Genomic DNA, 17,956 nt, shown 5'->3' on the forward strand with positions numbered 1-17,956 from the left:
GACCTCTCTGCCGGCAACGCCGGCCGTGCTGAGCGGGCTGCTCGGGCGCCCGGGCACACTCAGAGCTGTTTGCTTTGGGGGGAAAAAACGATCAGCTCATTCATCCACCCTGGGAAAACATCATCCAGCAGCGAAGAGCAAAGGGAGCAAGTTTTCAGGGTGGCAGAGAGACCTTTGGGACCAGCACTGAGGAGCGGGCAAGGCCGCCGGCCGCTGCCGGCTGAGCTCCAGCCCTCCGTGGGGTCCCCGTGGGGCGGTGAGAGCGGCGGGGAGGGAGCGACGGTGCGAGCAGCCGCCTCCACGTGACGCTCCCACCGGAGAGACCTGGCAGGAGCCAGACAGCTTCGTCGGACCCGGCCAAAAGTCATGCAGGCGCGAGCGCAGCCGGGCAGAAGCGGCAGCCTCAGCCCCTGCGGCCCCGTGTCGTGGGGCGCGGGGCAGCACCTGCCCCCCGGGCTCCCCAGGGCCACGCTGCGGAAATCAGGTAAGCCCAGGGCCCCCCGAGCCGCCCCAGGGGGTCCCTGCTTCTCTGCCATCTCCCCTCTGCGGGGACGGGCCGCTGAGCCCCCGTGGGATGAGTCTGCACTGCATACATGTTTACGCACAGGTGACTTTGGACCCTGTTTTAAATTTTATTTGAGATGTCATGTTACTTTAATAGTTCAGTAGCTGGGTGAGAAGCTGCCCTTCTGCTTCTGCCTTTCAAAACGGACCCGTATCCCGCAAGAAATTCCTTTAGCAAACCCATGCTGTGATTCAAACCTTCTTGGCGAGGCATTGGGCTGGACAGGGGGCACTTGCTAATACAATCCCTGCAAATCAACGTGGGAGGATTTTCTCTGTATTCAACAAAATACCTTTGAGCTACCTTAAAACACTCATTAATGATTGATGTGCATCTCTATCAAAGGCAGGCAAATGCACAGAGCAAATATTTGATGAGATATTAAAAGTAAGTTTGTGATTATCAAGGAAGACTGCTAAGCATCTGTCACGGCTTAACAAAACTAAACAAGCCGCTCCGCATGCTGCTTGCAAAAGGTACAGGGCTGACATCCCTTGGTGATTGCTAACAGAGTGGGATCCCAGCCTTGTTATCTTTTCTTATCACAGTCCAGGGTAATTAAATGAGATGATTAACCAGCACACCCAAGCCTGTCTGCCTGCAGTCAGGGGGGAGCTTGCTGCTGCCTGACTGTACAAGCATTTCCAGCAGTAGCCAGCACAAAACAGGGTACCGGTAACTTCTACACGACAGACAGCTCAGCTAGCCCCAAACCTGCTGGCATTTCTCTCTTCCAAATACAAGTGCATGAGTGCAAAGCTCAGCGGGTGACCACGGTGACATCCAGGGGCCCTTACATTTGGGGTGATTGCAACTGGTGGTGCGTGAGCAGCACGGGCTGAGCCAGCGCCTGCTCTGTGCTCTTATGTGGGTGCAATGCTGGTGTAAATGGGGGACCCCAGCCCTGCAGTGCTGGCACGGTGCTTGGCAAGGGTGGGCAGAACTGGGGGCACTGGCTGGACTGAGGAGACTGACTGTGCTGGTGGGAGAACACTGGCTGTACTGGTGGGGAGCTCAGGCTGTACTGGTGGGCAGCAAGGGCTGTACCAGTGGGCAGCCCCATCCCCACATACGCTCAGCAGAGAGGCAGAGGCAGGAAGAGTGGTGACATGTGGCAGCGGTGCCAGGAGCTGCAGGGCTGCGTCCCCCTGCCCTATTTCACATTTCCGTTAGGGTTTTCTTTCCCTTTCCGACCCCCCAACATCACGGGGTTTATTCCTGAACGTCAGGGCTGAGGGAAGGTGAGGGGACCCGGGGCACGCACGCCTGCTGTCCCGAGGCAGCCACCCGATAGCTGGGAACTGCTTCCCACGGCGGCCACATCGAGTTACATTCACCGTATTGCATTATAAATACCAGAATTAGCCTTGCTTAATTATTTAAAACTATAGATTAAAAGCAGACAAAGGCTCTTTGCCTCCTTTCTGGAGCACGCGTATCGTTTATCAGTGATACGGTCACCCAGTGACAGGCATGGGGGAGCGTGCCAGGTCCATCAGTATGAGATGTTCCCCAGCTGCTGGCAAGGCAGGAACCAGAGGAGAGGAAAAATCACAGTGAGGATGGGAGCTGGTACCATCTCACCCAGGAAGGGTAACAATGAATATCTGCCAATCTTTGGGCTTGCCTGATTATTATCATCATCATTATTAACATCACCAGGGCAGTAAGCCACAGCAGCCATTAAGCTAATGTGAAGGAATGACAGGTATTTTGTTCCGGGCTCAGCACCTGACCCACTAAAGCTGGCACCTGGGTGCCTCGCTCTGCCCTGAACCTACCAACCATGCAGAAAGTGGCTTCGAAAAACAAGTGCCCGGCTTTGAGGTCAAACCACTTGTCCTCCTGGCAGCAGACTCTCCACAACGCAGTTGCGCACCCAAAAGCTGCTCTCACTGCACAAAGCTTTGGGGCTCGTGGAGACCAGCACACAATTGTTTCCCTGCCCCATGATGCCAACCCCAGCTATTCTGTGTTTCTAAAATACAATTAATTAACATTAGGAAAATCATGCAAATTAGCAAATGCCATAAATTCAAGAATCCAAAACAAAAGACAAACTTTCAGCTTAATTCTTTGTAGGACTTCACATCCAGCATGACCTCTTCTGCCATTACACTCTCATGGGAAAAGCTGTAGGGCCAAACTCCAACTCCACTTCAGACAGTGGAAACGCATTGACTGAAAGTTCATGCTCTAAAACAAAAAACTGTTAACTTCTGGTTAACAAGTAGAAGCGTGCGTGTACCAGTGCTTAAAAGGAACTGAGGCTAGTTTAAAGATTCCATGTACCTCCACCTGCACATGCAGAGCCTTGCAGGGTGGGAGGACAGGCTTGCTCCTCTCAGCCTTCCCGAGGAGCAGAGGTGTGAGGGATGGTACCCTCATCCTGGGGAAAGGAGGGCTCGCCAGGGAGCAGATGCCATCGGGGGCCATAGCCCAGGAAAGGGAAGGTTCCCCCATGATTGGCGTTAAATGTGTCAGAAACTCATGTTATTTCCCAGGCTCAGGTTGCTTGTGTAAATAGTTTTAAACTAGCTCTGCTGACCAGTACTGAGTGTGTTGGTTTTGCAGTCGCCTTACTTGCAGGATGTGTATGACCAGCTTCTTTCAGCAGCCCTTCGTTAATCTGTCAGTTCTTTAAAAAAGACACATTCATGAGTAAATCCCAGGCATTCAGAAAACCAGAGGTTCTTCTCTGTAGCCACAGTTTTAAGCGATCATTTCTGTCCAGGAAACAGTCCCTTAGGTCAGTGGTTTTACAAACCCAGATCCAGGGCTCTGACCCTGGGTGTCCTGGGGTTTTGCTCAGTCTCATCCCTTCTACCAAGTACAGGGTTTCACAGAATTACAAATAGCAATATCCTCTGAGCTTGGATGCCATTCCCAGAATAATGCCTTCTCCCTGTATTTACATGGATGGCATTTCACAGAGGCCCATTCTCTGCCCAGAAAAAGATGTCCATACAATATTTTTAACAAGAGCAGTTTGGTCGTCATCTGCCCCTATTGACAAACCTCTCCCGAGATGCTCCAGTTGGAAAATCAGTTCTCAAATGACATAGAGAGCAGAAATAGAAGACTGCAAGCTACGTTTGCTTTATAGATTTCAGCTGAAGCTAAACACTGACCTGTGCTGCAGAAGAGGGCATTGCCAGCTTTGTGAGTTAAGGATGCTGAGAACCAAGTGGGCAGCATCGCATGGGGCAGGGCACGCTGCAGAGCGGGGCTGCCTACGGCACTGAAGGAAGAGAAACTGGGTTTGCAGATGGGGTGGAAAAGGGCCGAGGGATGTGCAAGGGAAGGACGAGTGGGTTGCAGAGGGCAGGACGTCGAGAAGAGCTTGGCAAAACAAGTCAAGGGGGAGAAGGCATTTCACATGAAAACCTGCAAAAAGCAGCTGGTGTGCTGCTGCACCCTCCATTCTCCTATACAGTCGCAAGTCGAGAGGTGCTGGCTAGAAGCCCAGACCTCCACCCTACAGCTTTCTAAATCCAACAGCTATGGATTAATTTTCTTTTCAATCTCTTTTGGTTTTCCCCTTGTGAAGAACGGCTGGAGCCATGCAGGCAGCTGTAAGCAGAGCTGCACCCCTCGGGTTACCTGCCCTTTCCAGGGCCGTTAATCCCCTTAACATTCCTGGGGGATTATTTCCATCCCGACAGGACAGTGATGCAGGCTGCCAGCAGCAGTGCAGGGAGCAGCACACGGCACACAGTCCCGACAGAGAGGGGCTCGCAGGGCAACCCACCACAGAGAGACAACTCACTTAATCCTAAATAAATGCTTTATGAAGGGCATCTCCTATGAGTGAGGGGAAAACAAAAAGCAGCAGCAGCAAAGGGAAGCATAGCTTAGCTCCCGCCACGGCCGAGCACCCGTGTCTGATGCCTGTCCCTGGGCATGAACCACTCCTCCTCCTCCTCCTCCTCCTCCTCTCCAGGAGCAGGCTAAAACCTTTCTCCTTGCCCTGGGCTGCACAAAAGCCGCTCAGCACCTCAGGGAGCACACCATGTTTTACGTTCCTAGTAGGGTATATTTAATTTATTATCTGCAACATTCAGGTTTTCAAAGGCATTTAATGTTACACCAAAACTGCCTGATATCCTGTTCCCCAAAAGATTGGGGCTGACCCTAATCAGAAGTGGAAACAATTTGCTCCAGGATTGCAGACCGATGATTTTATCACAAGTCTCCCAGGAACTGGGGGACTTATAAGCATTTCCAGGCAGTCTGAGCAGGAATTCGGGCTTTGCTTGAGGTCAGAACAGACCAAGATACTAAAATGTCATTTTTCTCCTCCAGCTAGTCCCACACCCTGGGGCAGGAGGGTGGTTGGTCTCTGGGCAATCTCAAAGATGCTGAATATTCCCTGTGGGGTCTCCTAGAAAACTAAACAAGACTGTGAGCTCGTTTCACAGCTACGGTTGGGAGAGGAGATAATGCCACGTGTGAAGTCCAAGTACCTGCCAGTGGCCTTGGCCTCCTCATCCAGGCAGCCTGGCTTTTCACTTACAGAAAAGTCACTTGGAAACGTACCTTTCCTAGAAAGCCTCAGGCTTCTAGAAATGAGGAAAGGAAAAATATTTAAAAACAAGCAAAAGACTGAGTATGTCAAAGCAAACACAGCTACTTTTTATAAGCAACACTCCAAAGCAGATCTATTTAAAAGGTCACGCTGTCTTTCTGAGTACAGCAGAGGGTATTAAAATGCACGTATATTTTTTTTGCTTATGTCTTGCCAAGAACAATATAAAAATGTCTAACATCTTGTGCTAATTTATGATGGTGGCCAAGGAGGTGCCAGAGCAGAGCCTTGTTCATTGATCTACAGCTGAATCATGCAAAAACAGACATCCTGCTGTAAATCCACTGCAGAGACCTGGCTTGATTTATACCTCCAACATTATAAATAATGACAAAAAGCAGCCTGATATCAGTCTGTCTCCCCTTACACAGACATGAATTACATCAAGTCTTGAAGATGATAGATCTACTCCACGAGAAACATTTTGCACTGGGTCCCTATCTGCCAACCTGCAAGAGAAAGGATGCCCCGTCCTTACTCCCAGCATAACCCCAAGCTGTGTTTCAGGCACACCAATATTTTTATATTCTCATTTTTCTTGTTCTGCTCAATGCAAATGAAGACATTCCTTGAATTGTTCCAGATTAAGGTCCTCTGAAGGTTTAAAGTGCTATTCTTGTAGTGAGGTTCAAGGCTCCTTCTAGTCCTGGTCAGGGACAAGGTCAGGGCTTTGACTTTGTCCCCAGGGCAGCAGTACGGACACCCGCTGGAAGCCAAATCCTTGAGGCTGGTGTCTGCCCAACCCTAGGCACATCTAGCACAGCTCAGAGATACCTGCTGTATCCTGGCCCTCGAAGTATTGTTCAGGCAAATTGCACTCATTGGGTGGACTTTTGCAGGCCGATTTAACAGTCCTCTGGGCAGTAATGCTTCCAGTAGGTTTCAATTCCTCCCACTCCTTCCTTCCCTCCCAGTATTTTCTTCATTTCTACTAGTTTTGGGGAAAAGTTCCCCTTTTGCCTTCACTAAATAGGTTGATAAATTGCAAAGCAGCCACAAGCCTCAGCCATGCAACATTAGATGGCTGCAGTCTGAAAATAACCACATTAGCCGATTCAAAACCTCCAGGCTCGCCACGGTGCTCCCCCAAAATGCTGCACAAGCAGAGGATCCCCCAAGGCGGGAGGTGGAGGGACCTTCCCTGATCATCCTGGGTGTCTGGCAGGTGGAAACACCACAAAACCAAACTGAAGGGCTGGATGACACCATCCAATAGTGTTGTGTGCTGCTGGGCGTTAGCCCTCTGTGGATGTGGGGACAGCCTGCCCCAAGCAAATCTCCTGGGATCTGTGTCTTGGTGGTAGGGAGGAAGGGACTTCCACTCCTGAGTTGCAAAAGGAAACCCATATATCACGGAGGCAGGGGGAAAGCAGTACTTTATAAGTAACAGTGCTGCATCAGTGCCCCAAGAGCTGGTACAGCTTAGTGGCAGGGCCTGAGAGCTACTTAGTGTAGAAAAAGAACACCAAAGTCACTAGAGTTACAGCCATTTACAGAATCCAGGTTGGTCATTCAGACTTGGTTGGCTGCATAATCCTTCCGTGCTTGCTGCTCGCTGCATTATCCCCTAGTAGAGCACAACAGCTGGATTTAAGATGGACAAATCCAAGATCAATATGCCCCAGCCCTTTTCCTGCCATGCGGCAGGATTTGGTACCCAGCACACAAGCAAGTGCAGTCATCTCTGTCACTGGTGGCAGGTCTGGTCTAAATGATGGCACAGGAACTGTGGGAAAAGGGTGAGAGGATGACACAGTGACACTGAGGCTAGTCCATTAGTATAGCTGTCCAAAAACGCTGTTTCCATTAAAAACACCTGACATTTTATTTAAGTTACTCATGGAGAAACTTTTTCGTTTGAAGGATGAAGACATTGCTTTGCCGTTTGAAATGGGAGCTCATCCATTTCATCCATGCCAAAACAAACCTTTGCTTTTGTACCTTCCTTCCTTGTCTTTGCCTCTTCTTCTGTGAAAAAAAAGACCAAAAAAGGGAAGAAGTAGAAGAAGAAAAAAAAAAAAAACCAAAGCAATTTTACCCCAGTGAAAACCTGACATGTTTGCCTTAACCCTTGGCTGTTCTTCAGTCCCCGCATCTCTCTGGAAGGCAACACTGAGCCCCCAGTTTCAGCCTGTAGAGTCCAGCCCCGCAGGGGTTTGACTCAGCTTGGCACTTGCTGTCAAACATCAAACCATGCCACCTTCCTTTCTGCCAGCAGTGATGTATGATCCTAGAGGAAAATAATTTGATACAAGAAATCACTGGTTCCAGCTTCCAAGTGCCCTTTAAATATGTACTGAACTATTCACCCCAATTACACTCATGTAATGGGCTCTGATTTGTTTTTCTTTGTTCCCAAAGCAGTAGGGCACTGGCCACATTAACATTCAATGAGAAGTTGTTTGATATTGAATCATTTCTTCAGCAGTATTATTCCTTACACAATTCTGTTTGATTGCAATCCACTTCACATTTGATAAGTACTTACTGACTATGAAAGAATGACCTAGCGTGCTTTCTCTAGCCTTTTTTTATTGATTTCTCTTTTGAAAGGGTTTTATTGCTTTTACACATGAGATTGCAATAAGAGAGAGAGGCAACATTACTGAACAACTGTTTTACTTGCTGCTCCACCGACCCATATAACTTCACACTAGGCCCCCCAAAATACTGTAATAGAGACACTTACAGACATAGAGCTGCCTACACCCTTTTCCTGGAACTTTCTGTTCTTACTGGTAAACTTCCAAATTGTTCAAGTGAATAGTCAGGAATAAATTGCTCTTTCTGAGCCCCTGATTAGACCGTACACTGAATAATTGTAGGCAGCCCCACTGTGCTCCACATTTAAAGACACAGCCCACCTCATGCAGTTTGTCTTAAAACTTGTGCTTTGCACTCACTTTGTATAGGGTTTTTTGTAGAGGAGAAGTGTAGAGCAATTGGAAAATACCAACAGTGAACATGCCCTGTGGTTTGCCTGAAATCCAAGCTGCCATCGCTTCCAAAACAGTGGGCTCTTGTTCTTACATCCAGAACATACATACAAATTATTACAGCACGATCACATACTGCATGGGCAAATTATGCTTTTCTTGGCATTGGGCTCGATCCTGATTATTAAGCCAGCAGGATATCAGCAAAATCTTTCCTTGACAAGAGATTTCAGATACAGCAGCACTTCTTCAGGCCCGTGTTTTGGAAGCCCCTCAAATCCCACAGCATCATCCCCTTGCGCTAAGGGACCGACGGCCTCAGCCAGGACGACCAAAGCAGCAGCTCATCACAGTCTACACCCATGGCTGTTTCCAGTTTTAGTTAGACCTATCTTGCCTTAATTAATCCTTGGCACTAAATGCTGCAGCCACTGAAGCGAGCGGCTGGCAAGTAATTTAAATGATCTAATTAATATGTGTCTCATCAACAACGCAAAGGGAATATTTTTAAAAACCTCTAAAAAACTCGCACCAGCACATGCAGGCACGTGTATGCAGACACCGACACGGGTGTCGAGCAGCCAGGGCAGGCACCATCTCTTCTCTGCCTTGCCCAGGGAGGAGAGCTCCAGCGAGTTCCCACACCACAGCAGGGTCAGTCTTCTCATGCGAACACCTCTCTTTTCTTCCAGCATCGATGTACACTGACATACAGCGGGAGCGACCAGACAGTGGGAATATCCTGACTCACCCAGACTACATAGATGGAAACCCAGACCTCATCAAACCCAAAAAGCTCTTAAATCCTGTAAAAGCCTCGAAGAGCCATCAAGAGCTGCACAGAGAGCTGCTGATGAACCACAAAAGGTAAGAGGAGGTCGCAGCCTGCCACTGGAGTGGTCCGAGAGGTGCTGAGCCATTGGAGCTCAGCAGCCGAGGCACAAGTACCAGCAACAGCCTGCGAGTTGGAAGGGCACGATAAATCCCTTCACTTGCGAATGAACACAGCATAAAACTCACTGTAGCTCTTTCCTTTTTTCTCTCATGTGACAGTTTCTTTTAAAACGAAAGCAGAAGGAAAAGCCCCCTCCTCTGCCATCCTGAAGCATTGGCTAGCACTTTTCAGAGCTGCTTGCTATTTCCACCCACCTCGAGCCACAAGCGCCAGAAGATGCGAGGCATCCCTACAGCCCCTTTCTCAGTGTCCCACGCATGTTTTCTCCCTGGTCCTGGTTCTTCTGTCTCCAACACTGACTTGCCAAGTCCCCAGCCATGTACAGCATCCCTGTGTGCTTTAAGGTCAACCCAGAGGCAGTAAGAGGTGTAGGCTGGGGGGAGCCATTGAAAGCTGGGAGAGCACCAGGGTGAGATAGTCTGTACAAGGACATGGCTAATCCTTGTCTCCCTAAAAATCAAATGGGTAAAGATAAGCTAGAATTCACATTTCTGACTTCCTACCCCATCACCCCAACTTAACTCTTTGGGGGTACAGATACAACATCAGGAAAATGACACCAGTGACTGAGAACCTACAACCACATCATTCCTTTGCAGCAACTGTCTGAACATCAGTGCAATAAAAGCCTATTCAGTTCAGAGGCTTTTTAGCACAGCAAGAAATCTGCTGGCTTTATATTGACATTTTCTGAACACCCTGAAATATTCTGACATGATAGCACTTTGGCCATCTAATTAAAAGGAGCACAGCCTCTGTTCAAAAGGACTACAGTCATCATGAGAATCAGACACATATTTGGCAAACAGTCAAGCCTGCCAGCAGGGTCCATTAATCAATACTGGCACTGGCTGGGCTTGGGTTTGATTTGATTTTCCCAGAATCAGAAGAACTACAGGGACCATACCCGGGCTGTTATCTGGCATCAGGGCAGAGGTAACTATAACAGCCAGATATTTTTAAAACTCTCTGGTTTGAGAGTGACCATGTCCTGCCTAATGTTACTGCTCAGTTTAAAGGCTCACCCACCAGCATTGGCTTTGATCTCACAGAACATTATTCCAGTCTAACCATGATGGAACAAAGAATCAAGAAATCCCTGCAATGGAGGTAGTAGAGACGAACAGTGGCAGATGGGGTACAGACCCCGCAGTATCAGACTGAGCTAAACTTCAAACTGGCAAACAAAAAGTACGTCATCACTTTGTATTCTAGTTCTGTGCCTGTCACCGTGTTACATCCACATGTGCCATCAGATACTGGCAGGAGGCAGCTCCACTGCAGCCATCCTGCATCTCCTGACGCTTCTCCTTATAGTCTTATATGTCTCAGGCATCAGTTTAAACCTGCTTTGGCTCTGGCTTCCCAAATATTTTCAGCAAATATGTGAAACACACCCTGCTGCAAACAATAATCCATCATTGCCGGGTTCTGGTCACTCTCGAATCTACCAGTTTTGCCTCCTGCTACAGGTTACTATAGAGGGTGAGAGGGAAGAAGGGGAGTGAGAAGGATCTAGGACTTGCTCCTGTTTCTGCTTTGCTGTTGGGTTCTCCCCTTAAGCAGCAGGGAGAAGAAACTCTAATCAGCAGCTTGTGCAACAAAACCCTTATCTTAGTCAACACCTCTGGGTACTAACAACACAGGCTGATTAAATCAGAGTAGTAACAAAACCACAGGCAACATTGCAAGCTGCGTCTCCAGCAAGCCAAGGCAGGTTTGCCTTCTCCCAAGCCTTGGGAAAAGCATTTCTGCAGCATCCAAGTTCTTCCTGCCTTGAAAAACCATCATGAACGCTCTGGAGCCAACCCTACAGCTACCTTCACTGATGTTGCCATGAACTTTGTCCTATCATAAAGCAAAAAAAGAAATTACAATAGGAAGCATCGTTAAACGTGGCACTGGAAGGATGCAGACGCTGGTCCCCAGCCATGTTGTGACAGTGCGGAGGTTTGCTGCATCTGGAGAGCGTTTCCCTCTCCTGCCTGCCAGTTCAGTTTCTCACTTTGTGAGATACCACCTCAGCACCTGCCACCTTGTCAAGAAAGCTCCATAGTCCACAGAGTTTGATGTCTCTGCTTTCAAACGACCTTAGCAGAAACCAAAACAGCCTTTGGTCAACAGAAACCTCCCAGTGGTGAGGAGGAGCTTTGCCTTAATAGCACACCCCGACCTGCTGTGCCCTGGGCAAGCCCTTAGCACAGATACGGGGAGGTCCCCACCGCACCTCAAAACAGACCTTCGCCCACAGGAACACCACAAACACTCCACGTTTTACAATGGGACTTGTAAATACTCTCAGCCCATTGATTTAAATGAGTGTTAAAGCCAGCCCATGAAAGTGTCAGGCCCCACTCCTTCCCTGTGTGTGACAGCTACAAGGTCTTCAACTCCTTCCCCTCAAAAATATAACTTCAGTCAACCACCTCTAGTCCTGTATTTTCTTAACAAGATTACTTACATTCCAGCTGCTATTGCAGAAGATAGCCTGCATGGATGTGGCCTTGACCACTTCTTAATAATCTGTTCTTCAGGGACATGGAACTTTGTGCAGTTGCAATAAAGTCTCCCCTGAATTCAGCAGATGTTCAACTTCCCAGCAGCTTCAGGTTTTGCCTCGCTCTGGCTAGGGCTCAGCAGGGCAGAGAGTCACCGCTTTTAGTGATTTAAGCCAGGAAGCTGATGGATTTTATGAAGGCAGATTCCTTTCGGCACAGAGAAGATGAGTTGGTCAAATCACTATCTTGGAAGGGCAGAAACAGTCCCACAACCACAGAGGAGCACATTTGGACTTGTTCCACATTCACCCATAGCCCCACACATCCATAACTACTCCCATCCTTCCAGGGGGCAGAAGTTGGTGGGAAGGTGGCCGGAGTCAGCTGCAGCAGGTAAATCTTAGCGTCTGAATTCAGGCATGGCAATATTCAAAGTGTTAGGTTTCTGAAATTTGTTTGGAGAACTTCTTTCATCTCTTTACCATGTATTTATGCCTTGCCTGCATGTCCTTGCCGTGTCTCCTTTCCCGTGATCCCACCCCTCACAGACCAGGGCTTGGAGCAGCCCCGCTTCGTTTTGAGATGCTTCGGGTGGCTGAAGGGGAGCCAGGTGCCTGTGCCATCAGCAAACGCTCTGGCTTCCAGAAGAAAAGGACATTTCGTTTTGGCCTCTTGACCCAAACTCTCCATGTCAACAGGGAGATCCCTAGCCCTCAGCTCTGAAGCAAAGCTGGGATGCAACGGGGAGGAAAGGAACTGCCAGGACAATTATTGCAGATCAATGACTACCCCTGCTGGTGGAAAAAAAATCGTCATTATTTAAAACGCCCTCGACGCAGCTGAATCTGTCACTGGCATAATTAAAACTAGTAACAGCAGGAGCCAGCGGAAGGTCCCATTTCCACGCCGACCCAGAGAACTGTAACACCTCAATCGAATGGGATTAGCAAAACTTCCAGCATCACAAGCCCCACACATGGACAGCAAACGCTGTGCCCACCCAAGGCAGGCAGCCCAAGGCAGTGTCCCAGCAGGAAGGTGTTCCCACTAACACCCTCAAAGCCTTGTGGATGGATTTGTGGACTAGGACTGGTTAACGAACCAGGTCTCCCATGTTTCCATTTAGGACTGAGAAGAGTTTGGGGGTTGCCGGGCTGGCAGCGGTTACACCCCAGGGTGTAGGCACTCTGGCCCTGATTTGTCTGCTTTTTATCCACAGAGGTTTGGGCATGGAAAGCAAGCCAGAGCTGCAGCGGGTGCTCGAGCACCGACGGCGAAACCAGCTCATCAGACAGAAGAAGGAAGAGGAAGAGGCAAAGAAATTGCAGTCTCCTTTTGAAAAAGAGCTATTGAAGAGGCATCAGAGACTGGATCAGGTAGAAGTGATCCCTGGTGGTTATCCTAACCACCCTGCGCAAGGCACAGATCACAGGGGAGATGGGTGGGCTGAGGCTCAACCCAAGGTATAGTTTTGTTACCCCACCATAAAATGGGAGCCACAGTACATCCTTCACTGGTGTCCCATGCAGCTGCAGCACCCTCATCCTGACAGTGGGATCCACCTCATTTGTACCACCTCACCCAGGACCCCACCATGCACCACTGGCCCTGGGTCTCCTCCAGGTTCTACATGGTGCCTTTGGGGTGTGCTTTCCTGTTCAAAGCACCCCAAATACCATAGGGGCTGTTGCAGCGCCCGCCACAGGGGTGCTCAGGATCCTGGGGTGCAGCGAGAGGCTGCAGAAGTGCTGGAAGGTGCAAACCCTGCTGCAATCACACCCAAGCTGCTTTTGGGAGCAGTTCCTGGCATGTAACCTGGCCAAAAATATGCCTGGGAGGAGCAAGATTCAGCATGGGGCTTGTCAACAGCACAGCCATGCCACAGGTGCTCTGCGCCTGCCCTCTTACCCAAACCAGTGCAAGCAGCAAGCAGGCTTATTGCCACTGAAAATAAAGTCATTCCCTGTCCTCCCTGCCAGTATTTGCACTGCAAATAGATGAAACTAGTTTATTTAATTAATGACACGACAGCTCCCTTGTGATAACATCAGCCAAGCTGAGATCACTTGAAAATCAAAGCCCAGCACTCTCAGAGAAGAACCAGGAATATGAAACAAGGTGGTTTAGGGACAGATTCTTAAAGACTTTGCATATAAAAGTGAGGCAGTGCAACAACTTACCCCCCCTTAGACGATAACCTAACACTGAGAGCTTTTCCCAGGCTCACAGGCCTCCTTTGCTGGGAAGGATTCAAACCTCCTCCTCCTTCCTCCATGCCAGGTCTGAAGTGAAACACTCCCCTGCTTTTCTGCTGGAAATGTTCCTCCCTGGAGGGAAAAAATAATTAATGTTTCAGTGGGCCAGAAAAAGAGACTAAGGGTGAACATGGCTCTGGCATAACGGTTTGGAAAATGAGAGCACCGAGAGGTGCACTAGCCACTCATTCAACTTTGGGCAATAATAACTGGACATCCAGCAATAAAGATGCCCACCGTTTTAACGTAGCTAATGCACTTCTGTCCTTTAGTATGCACAGACAATGGTGACTCTTCTTTCTTACAGCTGGAGAAAGAGCAGGAGAAGCAGGAAGACCATGCACCAGAATTCATTAAAGTCAAGGAAAACCTGAGAAGAACATCGACGGTGACCGGGGATGAGAAAGCAGCGTAGCTTCTGCCAAAACTCAACAGGGATCCTACCAAGGCCAGCTAACACTTACACGCTGACATCTCTGTACATGGTGGACATTCACAGCCGCATCATTGGGGCTACTTATGGTTATTAACACTTGCTCCAGTAGAAGGCACAAAAAAGGTTTTCCTAGCCCAGGAAGTTGTCACTGTGGAAAAGGTGCAGTATTGACTGAAGAATTACTCACACAAGGAGATGCAGAGAGAAATGATGTTATTTTCCCCCCCAGACTGTGGGTGCACGCTAACCTCCAGCTAACTCTTGGTTAACTCTTGAGACACAGCGACTGTTTAAGGCAGGGAAGTCTGTGGAGGAATGGATTGGGGGACCCCTGCTTCTTCCTGGAGGCAGGCTCACCAGGCACAGGGTGGCAGGAGGGCGGCTGCAGCTCTGGAGAACCTCCTGGAAACCTGGCGTGGTAACTAAAAGGGACAACCTGCGTATTACTGAGAACAGCCCAGGTGACCATAGCGGCTTTCCCAAGGGTCACTGGTATGGCACCCGTGTGCGAGTCAAGCCTGGCTGAGGCTGTGTGTCCCAGCAGCACACCCGTACTATTGGAAAAATCAACCTCTGTGTGCCCATACCAGTGCAGCACAGGCAGGCGCAACTGTTCTTCACGAGCGCCTTTAAACTGCATTTCAAACCTGTTTGAAAATAGCTATTTAGGCAGTTCCATGCTCAGGCAGAAAATATATTGGGCTGTACCACCAATGCCCCAAGTGGGAGCCAAATGCTCTGTGCTGAAAGCAAACGCTGGGTGTTTTCAGCGTGGGTGTTCATGGAAGCGTGCAGTAACCAGCCAGCAGATCCCTGTGGATGTAGCAGACAGACAAACTGCTTCTTGCCCCTGGACTACTGAGCTTCAGCCCTTCACCCAGCAGCTGGACATGTGCTACCATAGGGACCCACAAAAAAAGGTCCTGTGTTTGAGAGGTGGTGATGTGGTAGTGTCATACTGGTGTCAGGCCGCTGTCCCGTTAACCACCCTGCGCGCAGGTGGCATCTGTAGGCACCAGGGCCTATGGGGCACGAAGGTACTGATGGAAAACTATTTGTCAGTGCTTCTCATCCCCTTTTCCAGAGGTCAGAGCTGCCTCATTTCAGTTGTCACCTTGCAAAGCTAAAACTCTTCTTGCTGCTGGTTTAGCAAAGCTGAGATAGCTGGTGCGTTTGCACCACGTGTGGACAGAGCCTACCACGTTTATGGGGCACCCATGCCCTGAGGTGTCGACACCTAGAGCTAAAACTGCACCTTCAGGAAGATCTCAGCTTCTTGCTTCTCACATCAGCCCCGATACAGAGCCTAAACAGCATAACTCACCGACTGCCTTTGGACACTGGCTTTTGAATGGCAAGCCTCAATAGACCTAGTCAGCTGGGAAAGTAATACCTGGTTAAATAATATCTACTATCCACATCTTCAGTGGATGCATGTGTAAATTAAGGGAAACTGGGCTTTTATCACATATTTATTAAAAAGTCACTAATCCATTCCCTAGTCTCCCTGGTCCATGGGCTGTTTCATTTCAGAGCGCCGTTGCTCGACCTGGCAGCTTAAGTAAAACATCTGAGCCACATCACATGTCAAGAGCAGTGACACAGGGACAGGGCTTCTGCAACAGATCAGACTATAAAAGCCCTTAACTCAGTTTCAGTCCTTGAGAGCCCCATCTCATGGTACTGTCTCTGCGGTAATTTTTAAGCCCCTTGCTCATCATGCTTATTCTAAACAAGTTTTTATTTCAAAAATCCAGTGCATATGGTCATTATGGGTCAAACAAGATCTGAAAGGATCTATTATGTCCTTTCCAACTGTGAAGCTTTTCATATAGGTTATGATGAAAACCACGAGGAAGAAGCAGCATCAAACATTTTTTCAGGGAGAAAAGCCGCCAAATTTCTCCAAGAAAAGAAAGTTGTTGCTAAGGATGCTTGTACACAGCTGTAAAGAATGCTGTATGATACTCCATAGATAACATCAGTTTAAATAACAAGCCAGAATTACTGTGCTGGGGTTTTGTGAGGGGTTATGGCACAGATTAAGTAACCTTGATCAAAGAGCTCAAAAAAATTCAGCAAATTAATTTGTAATTTTGCCACAGATGGAAGTGCACTCCAGGAGAGGCAATCTGTCGCTCCATATGCACCAGTGAAATCAGTGTTATCAGCTCACCCAGGCTGGGACGGGGGCATTTATGCAAGTCCTTGGAAGCCATCCGGTAAGGTCTGGGTAAGCTGAGTGCTCAGAAAAGGTTGAAAATATTTTGCTGTAGTCTTCTTGAGTATGCAAATATTATCGGGGGGGGGGGAACAAGGTGTCTCCCTTTGGTGTCCACCAAGCAGAGAAGGGGGCTGCACACCAACGCAGTCCATGATTGCTAAGGGGTGTCTGGGGCATTTTCAGCAGGTGTCCAGAAGGGAGAGGGAGGGCCAGATCATTCTGTCCTAACTCTGGCTGAGCTAATAGAGCCATGAGAAATCCTTCCAGTGGTGGAGAGACAGCAGAAAGCCCTGACCCGGCTGCCCACTGGGACACCGTGGGCTGTAAGCCGGGACCCAGCCGCACGTCCACGCACGGACCCACCAAACTGGCCACAAGCAGCCGGCACCGGCAGCTCCCGCGGGGCCGGGACGGGCTGTCGCAGCCCCATGGCACGCAGCGGGACACAGGGCACTTCGTCCCCGGCAAGAGCTGCAGGCTCCAGCCCTCCGTGACAGCACGTGGGAAATGATGCTTTTACTGTTCAAGCGCTGGCTTAAAAAATCACAGCATTTTCCAACACAGCTCTTCTCACCCCTGTGAACTGATAACCGTCTCCCTGGCTGGGCTCAGACCCAGAGCCTGTCCAACCTTCACCGATGCTTTTGTGCTTCATGGCGCTGCAGCGTGGAGGTTGCACCTGAAAAAAACATCAGTGTAGGCATCACCAGGAAGATTTTGGGGTAACTTTGTGTCTCTTTTTCTTTTAAATTAATTCCTCCCTGTGCCCCTAAAACACATTCCTGAATAAATGTGGTGTATCCAGAAGATACAGATTATCAGAGTATTGATGGAAGACAATTTTTTTGCACTGTGTATGTTGCCTATGTGGTATATAGTCTATATTCTGTGTTGATGTTTATACGTTTATATAAAAATATATGTCATGCAACTCTACTTAATTAACTCACGCTGTTTAATGTGGACACTTCTGAAGAAATAAACTGAACAATGATTGTATGTTTTGCTCTTTTCCATGAGGAACTGAAAAAGCTCTGAGGATGCAAGCAGACAACAGCCAAATAAACTGAATGAACATAAAAATCAGTGAAGTCTGACAGCAAATTCTTTTAGCACCATGTCAACCTACTCATCATCTGCACCCCGTGCTGCATCCATTGCTTATCCCCAGACTTCATCTCAATTCGCTGAAAGTTTAAGGGCACAAAAATTATGGAATCAGGCTTTGTGCACTGAAACTTCCCAAATGTTTGATTTCTAACTGGCCACGGATGCCCATCTCCCTCATAGGGTAAGACCCACAAAGCCAAGGAAACAGATTGCCCTTGGATTTAATTTAAAAACTCAGGTTTGAACTGAAAGGTAATCCTCGCACTAGTGAGCTCACTTCATTATTTTTAAACATTTTTAAAGTGTTTTAGCAGCAACCAAAGGCCACAGATTAAATAGATAAGAAAAAGAGAGGATGCTTCACACGTGCAGGTCACACATACCATGCT

General features: G+C 48.7%; 1 protein-coding gene and 1 long non-coding RNA gene across 2 annotated transcripts in view; one reads left to right on the plus strand and one right to left on the minus strand.

Annotated features, from left to right (window-relative positions):
- On the plus strand, positions 1 to 14,930 carry FAM107A (family with sequence similarity 107 member A). Its single transcript, XM_075052826.1, has 4 exons — positions 1 to 484; positions 8,782 to 8,956; positions 12,762 to 12,918; positions 14,105 to 14,930. The coding sequence occupies exons 1-4, from the start codon at positions 367 to 369 to the stop codon at positions 14,210 to 14,212; spliced, it is 558 nt and encodes a 185-aa protein (XP_074908927.1). The 5' UTR covers positions 1 to 366; the 3' UTR covers positions 14,213 to 14,930.
- The window catches only part of LOC142042668 (uncharacterized), a 13,925-nt gene continuing 2,810 nt past the window's right edge, over positions 6,842 to 17,956 (minus strand). The window contains exon 3 of the long non-coding RNA XR_012653822.1: positions 6,842 to 7,121. This is a non-coding gene — a long non-coding RNA (uncharacterized LOC142042668). The remainder of the gene's footprint in view (positions 7,122 to 17,956) is intronic.

This window comes from Buteo buteo, chromosome 21 (assembly GCF_964188355.1).
Source record: "Buteo buteo chromosome 21, bButBut1.hap1.1, whole genome shotgun sequence".
In the NCBI taxonomy this organism is placed as follows: domain Eukaryota; kingdom Metazoa; phylum Chordata; class Aves; order Accipitriformes; family Accipitridae; genus Buteo; species Buteo buteo.